We start from the raw sequence: 8,370 nt of genomic DNA, 5'->3' as shown, positions 1-8,370 counted from the left end.
GGGACTATGCTTCCCCGCCCCCATAGGGAATTGTATTCTGCTTATGAGATAAGAGGAGTAAATAGACATTTGAGGACCAGAAGTGTAAACTACTGTAGAAAGCTTAATGTGTTGACATCTGTGTTTTCCTCTTCTTTCTGGGAACACCAATAAACTACGTTTCTGGACTTGATAAGGTAGATAAGGCCATGTGACCAAGTTCTACCCAAGCCATTATGAGTAGAAAGGACATGTCATTTTTGGTTCTAAATGCAGGGTTGTATTCTCCATAGTCAGTAAATTTCCATGTTCTTATGCCTGAATTCAGAGGAAGATAAGGCATTCAGAAATTGCAAGAACACATGAGGAAAGGAAACTGGGACCTTTTATGACTGGAGCAAAGACCTTGCCAATCCACCCTGGACATGAGGAATAAACAACTTCTCCTGGACCAAGGCACAACAATAGGGGCCGTTTGTTATTGCAACTACCCTAGGCTAATAAAAAATAGCATAATCAGACACACTGTTAAAATGTTTTTATTACTGCTTTGTACTTATACATGATAGTGGAGTTCATTTTGACATAATGAGACATACATAGAATATAATTTGCTCATTTCAGCCCCCAGTATTTCCTCTTTTTCTCTCCTCCTCCCTTTCCCTGTTCCCCTCCCTTTACTCTACAGGTCCTCCTTCTATTGATGTTTTTTTTTTTTTAATTTATGCTTTATAGATACAGATAATAGTGGACTTTACTGTGATATATTCTTATACATGTGTAGTGTGACTTGGTCAATTTCATTTTGTAGAACATACTTTCTACTGTTTGCTTTTTTGGTTAGTTGGTTGTGGTACTAGAAGATGCTCACTTGGATGTGATGGTAAATCTTATTTATTACTTAAGCAAGAAGAGATTTAGGGTCAAAGGACTTCTAGGTAAATGTTTTCCAAATAGTATAATTTTAAAGAATGGAATCAGGGGAAAGTCATGTCAAAGTATCACCATGGCTTGAGTTTTACCAAAAGCTGATAATATTTTCATTATTTCATTTTCCAGTCTAAGGAAAAATATGTTTTATTTTATACCACTGCAGGACAATGTGTCTTGTCTCCCAGTAACATAAGAAGAGTAATAAGCTCCAGTGTTCTATAAAACAGTAAGATGATTATAGTTTACTTTAGAATATCATATATTTTGTTATGAACTGCAAGAGAAAAGTTCAAAGTCCCCAAATATGAAGAAATTGTAAAGAGTTGAAATTCTAATTACCCTGACTTGTTCATTATATATTGCATCTATGTATTGAATTATCACACTGCATACCGTAAATATGTACAATTATTATGCATCAATTAAAAATAAAAACTCACAGTGTCAATCTTATGCCAATACAATATATGCACACATACAGATGTGCTGTTGATGTCTGTTTTGTTTCACTTCATATATATACTCTAGGAAGATGTGAGTGGGCTTAACAGGCTTCATTTCCTGTGGTTCTCACCACAATATGTGTACAAAAAGTCTCTGCCTTAGGATTCCAGTGGATCAGCTTTTTAGTTTTACTTTGTGAGGAGTCCAGGTCTAGTTGTGTGGGTGTTTGAATGAGGGGTGGCATGGGAGGGTGAAGTACATCTCTCAGGAGAGTGTAAGTGCCCCTGGAAAGCACCATGGATCTTCCTTATTCCCTTTCTGGCACAGAATGCTCACTAAAGAGAATAGAGACGATGGATTGAGATAACAAAAGTGAAGGCTGTAAGTCTTTAGTATGTTTGGGAATCCAAGTTTGGGGTACCCAGAAGAAATGAATGAGGAGGAGCAGATTCACATATGTAGCAACAAAGTCCCTTGAAATAAATAGGAATTGGTTGAATAAGTCAACAATCTGAAGGTCAGATTTGGAGCAGGGCACTCATGGTGAGATAAGTCAGAGTCAGCTTGTACAAGTACAAACTAAACTCCAGTGTGACTCACTGAGTTTCAAGAAGAGAGCCCTGCTCCTGCCCTGCATGCCCAAAGCAACAGCCTCTGTGTGGCATTGCCCAACCTTCCTGCCATAGCACAGGAGGCTCAGTGATAACAACATCCACACTCCCAGTGTCAGGATTGATGCCTTTTGAATAAAGCCCTTCTTTTCCCTCCTGTCTTTGCATACAGCTCCCACTTCATGAAGAAAAGGAAAGAAAAGTAGAGACAGATAATGACACACACAGTCAAGAGTGGAATGGAAGGGAATTTAATGGGGGTATAACAGAACTGGATCACTTGTTTACACCTTAAGTCCCTCTTCAGACAAATTCTGAGCAGCCAAAACCCAGCTCAGGTACCAAACCCCTCCTCCTAATTCAGAGGCACAGATGCCCCAAAAGTTTAGGAAGGAAAGCTTCCCAGCAGGTGTTTTTGGGTGCAAATGAGAGAGGGACTGTGACTTAAGGTGATATAGCATTGTAACATAAGGTGTATGGAACTGGCAAGCCAGAATGGGAAAGGGATTCAGCATCTGGTGGTCGGCTCCTCAGGGGCATGGCTGTGGATCGCATTACTTCTGCTTTGTCTTCAGTTGAGCTGTCACTGGAGTGACCGTTGAGGGGCAGGGCTCAGGGGCCTTGGGGTGACAGGGCTCAGGGGCCTTGGGGTGGCAGGGCTCAGGAGCCTTGGGGTGGCAGGGCTCAGGAGCCTTGGGGTGACAGGGCTCAGGAGCCTTGGGGTGGCAGGGCTCAGGAGCCTTAGGGTGACAGGGCTCCTTGGTTTTGGGAACACATGGTTCCTCAGGAGGAGGCTGGCAAGGCTGTTTCACCTGCTGCTCCTGAAGCTGAGCAGGTGGGGCGCAAGGCTGCTTCTGCTGCTGGGAACTCATCCTTCAGAGGCAGCTGGTCCTGGAGATAGAAGCAGGAAATAACTCAGATAGAAGCCATACTCAGTAACATTTCAGGTGTCTTAATAAGCAAAGGTTCTTCTTTCTCTCTACAACAAAGAATACTTTGATGATTTCTGAGTCTTTGGAGGAGGGACTTAAAGGTGATCTGTTTTCTGCCACTTGAACAGGGCCCTTTCTAGTCTTTTTTCTTCCTACATGACTTAAAGTTTATTAGCAGCATAGCACAGCACAGCGCAGCACAGCAGAGTGCTCCTAGTAGGAATGTGAGACTCACAATATTGGATCACATAGAAATGTGATGTTATTTGAGAAAAACAAACCAAACCCCACCTACTCATAAATAGAATGGCTTACCACCTTTAGGGTAACTCTGACCTCTCCAGAACTTCACATGATCCCACCTGTCACCTGGCTCACAGGAACCTCTGCCTCAAATGCTTTCAAGTATTACATAACCACTGCAGATCACCTCCTTTGGCTCTTTTGGGGGATTTTCTGGAGCAAGTCTTCCAGAAATTTCTGCCTCCTCAAACTGCCATAGCACTTTGCCCTTATTAACTGGCAGTGATTACTTCCTGTTTGTATTTTTGTTCTTATTCTCCTGAATAAAATATGGTTATGAAGTAAATTCCCTGTCACCCAAATTATTTTTTAGCAGCCTAAGTGCCAAATATAGTAGGTTCTAAAAAACTTTATTGATATTTTTATCTTAGTTACTAATAACAAATGATAACAAGGCTGCAGAGGAATTAAATTTTCACACATTGTTGGTGAAAAGGTAAAATGATGCAATCACTTTGGAAAAGAATTTGCTTAAACATTTAAAATTGATGAATCATATTTTATAATTTATAATTATAATTTATACACTGATAAAGCTGATTTAAAAAATCAACTTGATAAAACATTTTAAAATTAGTAAAATCAAATTCTGATAATGAAAATATTTGTTGAAAGAATAAAAATCATCAGTATTAAAATTATGACTAAAGCAAGAATTATGCCAATAGAAGTGATATAGACCTGGTTCTAGTTTTTATCTTACTACTATCTTACTCTGGGTCCTTGAACTTGTTAAGCTCCTTCTTACTAACACATTAAGATCAGATGGGGCAGAACCAATTACACCTAAATTCCCTTCAAACTCAACCATGATTACTTTTAAAATAAAGCTCTAATTACAGTTTATAATTCAGATGAATAGTCTGCATGGCTATGACCAGCTTTTAATAGGAGAAAAGACACCAGAAATGCCAATGAAGTTTAAAAAAAAATCAAATGCCTAAAGTGAATGATAAAAAGCTCCAAGAGACTCACCTGGTGTGCAGAGAAGACAGGCAGAATGGTCACTGAAATCTGATGTGGTCCCCTCAGCTGACTGGCTTTTTATGCAAGGAACATGCCCTGCCTCAAGGAAACAGGATCTTTTGTGACTGCCGCGTCTTTGTCTCTTAGCTGTCAGATATGATTCATCTCAGTTGCTGCATCCACCTGTTGGCTCAGCTTTTGTGATGAAATTACCAATGTGATTTTTTTTTTCCTGGGCATTTTCTGGCAGTTATGTCACCTGGACCTTAGCCCTGAAGAGTAATCTTTGTATTCAGGTCTAGGGTTTACAGGGAGGGTGGCGTGAGCTGAAAGAATGTGAAGGAAAAGGTTCTGGGGATGTTGGTTGAGGAAAAAGTCCTGTCCTCTGGAAGGTCCTAATCTTAGCAAGGGCGAGGCTAGTTGAGTTGCTTAGTATCTAAAGTGAATGTGGAGATTATAATAGGTTTCTTGGAGGCCATGAGTATGATGACTTGAATTTCTCCAAGTGGAAAAAAGTAGTGATTCTGTTTATTCATCAAGCCTGGGAGGGAAAGAAAAAGTTAAAACAATTATTTTGTCTTTAAAGAGGCTTCTTTCCAAGGAGAGACTCAAATAACAGTAGAAGGGCGGGGTGGGGTGGGGGTTCAACCAGTGAAGGGAAATGCCTGCAGTGAAAACAGGGAAGGATAATCAGACTCGCAACTCCAAAGCACCTTGGTCTTTCTACCCCAGTCACTGGTTCCATCTAATGTGGCAGCAGGCCCTGAAGACTCTGCTTTTCGGGGATCCCTTCTCTGGGGCCAATGCAGCAACAAGAGAGCTTAGATTCCCTGAGCCCTCAAACCAAAGTTGATTTTGCTGAAAATAGGATGAAACTGAGGTCATTAATCTAGGCCCAACTGCAAAACCCAGCCTGAAAGAAGGCTGATCTTTGGTGAATCCAAACAGTCCTTCAAACCTGGGTGATGGATGGTCCCTCCCTTCTTATCTTGCTCACCTAAATGTTTATGGAGCTTCTGCTGTCATCTCCCATGAACCTGAGCCAAGGACCAGCCAGTCTCTACCACAGGCTCTTCGCTCTGGGTCCCCTGAACCATTGCTCTCACTTCCATCCCCACAAGGTACCTGATGTATAGCAGCTGCTCAGGGAATTGGCAATTGAAGAATAAATGAATAAATAGTGGTTAGACAGGTGGGTGGTATTTATAAAGATACACCAGAGGCTACTTTTAGAACTACTGGGAAGTTTCTTGTGAGGGAAATACTTCTTTATGAGATGCCTCATGATATGAGATGGAAGAGGGCTAAGATCTCAACAAGAGAGTTGTTTCTGTTATTCCCTCCTGCTCACATCTCTTTTCCTTTCTACCAGAGTTTAAGTGGTCACCTATCTTTTGTCTGGGACCATTACTGCTATCATGCCTGCATTCAAGGATTTCTGTGTCAATTTAGCTCTCCTTTAGCCTTGGGTACAAACCTCTTTTCACTCAACGGCCTGCCTTGGGCCCTACAAAGGGACTTCCAGGTATGCCATGCTGTCTATATCATGGAATTCTCACACCTAAGACAACCTGCTTCTTGCTTTTCAGTCCTCCATGCTGTGGATCTGACTGACCTGAATCTCAGCTCTGAGGCTGCATCCCTACCTCTCATGTCTCTTCTGGGCCCCTATCCCTTGGTGCAAAGAAGACTTCCATATAGTAGTCTCCTTAGGCTTTGATGAGATGCACCTACCTAACTAGTGCATCCTTTCCCTTAGTCAACACCATTCTTGTTCTACTTTCTGGAAATTTTCTTTTTATCCTTTTGTTTTTTTTTCTAAATGCACTAAATAATTGGGTGTAAAGGATTTTTCTGCTGTATGGGGAAGCTCAATTTCCTCACCAGCAAGACTGGATTAGTCACATATTCTCTGTAAAACCATACAGCTGCCAATTGCAATCAGCATCTTATGGCAATCACACCATATGGCTGTGACTTTCACTGATGTCCTTCTCAGGATAAGAGGATGCTACTAATTTTCTTATACCAAATCCTGACTTTTCTTGGACTTACTAGATAACTGTCCTTGATATCGCTTGGGTCTCCTTATAGATTCTCTCTGTCCTATCTTTTATCCATACACTATTATGTATGGATAAAATATGTAGGCTTGAATGGGCTTTGTACAGGGACCCCAAGTTCTCTGCAGGACCATACTGAATACCCCTCCCTTCCTGATCCAGGGCTTCTATGATACTGCAAATGCAGGACACCCCAAAACACAACATGTTCTTGTGTGTCCAACCCTGAAGTGTAGGAGAGTAACTGCACATGGGCCCAGACTTGACAAATGCTGGTAGTGAGGGGGAGTAAGAGGTGGCGATGAATAAATACTTCCTACCTTCATTTCCAGGACAAACAGTTCCAAGATCATTTCATAATATCCTCAAAAAGTCCCATGGACTTGGCCCTCCATTGTTCTTGGTGATGAACCAAAAGAATGCCTCCTTGAATGGTCATTCCTTCTTATTTTACCTCTGTCATGATTTCTCTTCCCTATGACATAGGCCCATATGAACTCCCTGCTCAGGAAGCTTAAATGTCAGGCACAACTTACAAGTTACAACTTACAAGCTTAAATGTCAGGCACAACTTACAACTTACAAGAAGTTAGGTTAAGATAATCATGAAACAGGAAATATACATATAAACAAAATTTATCTGGAGGACAGAAATCAATACCAAGAGCATAGAAAGTCAAATGAATCACTGTAAGAAAGTTGGAAGTAACCTAAATTTCTTCCGAGATTCTAAAAGTTATGGCATGGTTGATGATAGTCTGGTCTTTTCACTCACTTTTGGAATGTTGCATGGGGAAAAGTTCAAGAAAGAAGCCTTCTCTGTAAAATCTCATCCCAGGGAAATCAGGGGTTGAAGCCTGGTAAAGATATGACTTCTCCCCTATGACAGGCTTTCAAGAGAATTTGATGGAGTGTCTTGAAATGGAAGATCCATTTGCCTGTGTGGTGTTTTGGCCCTACCGGTTTCTGAGGTTCTTCTAACTTTGGAAAATACACCACTGCTGCTGTTGGCCAGACAAAAGAGTTTTCAAAGGAAAAAACTTGGATAGTTACTGTGGAGGTTGATATGGGGGAGAGATCAAACAGAGTAATGGTGGGCAATGGTGAGGTGGACTTTGTAAAAATGTGAAGGGTACTGTCAGGAAGAGTAGGCCTCCAGACAGCAGGAAGGACATGTAACAGGATATGTAGGCAAGGTTACTGCTAGCAGAGCATCTTTCTTGGTACTTAGCAATTTCTGGAAGAAAGAGGTGACTGTGTTGATAAAAGCTTTCTCCTTCAGGGAAAGAAAGAACTGTTCATCTGATGAGCTAGGGCAATGCTTGTTCAATGCATGAAGATAGTTTTTTTTTTTTTTTTTTGCACCTAAAACCATCATTATGTCACAGGGTTGTTTTCCCTTCCTTCCCATTTCCTTACCAGAATTTGTGTTTTATTATAAGGGTGCTCCCTTTCTATATACCCTTATTCAAATAAAATGCATATTTTCTCATGTGGCAAAAGACATTAGCTCAATCAGGGAAAAAATAAGTTGAGGGAGGAAATCCAAATTTTTGAAATTTTGATCACAAGTATTTTTTCTTTTCCGTTTCTTCTATGAAGTTAATTTTAGCTAAACAACCTCTGGTATTGAGGGACGAGCTCTTCCCAGACAATACCCAAATTTAGTTTACTCTTTTTGAAATCTATATGGGAGAATTCTTTCTCAAATGGAGACTGTCTTATTCTTGTTCTTTTTCATTTTAATGTCATCTAACTTTCTTTTCCATGAGGATTTCAAAATAATCTCCTGTAAAATACAGCAAAACCATAGCATGTAATTTACTTTATTGTTTTATTGGTACATCATAATTATACATAGTAGTGGGATTCATTATGCCATATTCATACAAGCACATAACATAATTTTATCAATTTCATTCCTAGTATCTTCCATTTCCTTCTCCTCCTTCCTCCCTGATTGACTTGCTCTACTGTACTTATCTCCCTGTCATTGTTGCTTTAACTAGTGCCTTATAATTATATGTATATAATCATATATATCATATATTATATATGTATAAAATCAGATATATATGTGTACCAGTTCATATTATATACAATCTGATATATATATAGTCTGTTCTAGATTTGGAAAAT

The 8,370-nt window shown here is 40.1% G+C and overlaps 1 protein-coding gene across 1 annotated transcript; it reads right to left on the bottom strand.

Moving 5' to 3' along the window:
- Window positions 1-2,207: 2,207 nt before the first annotated feature.
- On the bottom strand, window positions 2,208-4,543 carry SPRR1B (small proline rich protein 1B). The gene is made up of 2 exons (XM_079156045.1): window positions 4,178-4,543; window positions 2,208-2,858 (listed from the first exon to the last, which is right to left on the bottom strand). The coding sequence occupies exon 2, from the start codon at window positions 2,837-2,839 to the stop codon at window positions 2,522-2,524; it is 318 nt and encodes a 105-aa protein (XP_079012171.1). The 5' UTR covers window positions 2,840-2,858; window positions 4,178-4,543; the 3' UTR covers window positions 2,208-2,521.
- Window positions 4,544-8,370: the final 3,827 nt, after the last annotated feature.

The sequence above is a fragment of the Sciurus vulgaris genome (genome assembly GCF_902686455.1).
Source record: "Sciurus vulgaris genome assembly, chromosome: 1".
NCBI classification, from domain to species: Eukaryota; Metazoa; Chordata; class Mammalia; order Rodentia; family Sciuridae; genus Sciurus; species Sciurus vulgaris.
The sequence above is the reverse complement of the archived record's forward strand: the minus strand, read 5'-3'. Positions and strand labels throughout refer to the sequence as shown.

What these genes read in the sequence shown, in the direction of transcription:
- SPRR1B (XM_079156045.1), bottom strand. Translation starts at nt 2,839, where the DNA reads ATGAGTTCCCAGCAGCAGAAGCAGCCTTGCGCCCCACCTGCTCAGCTT.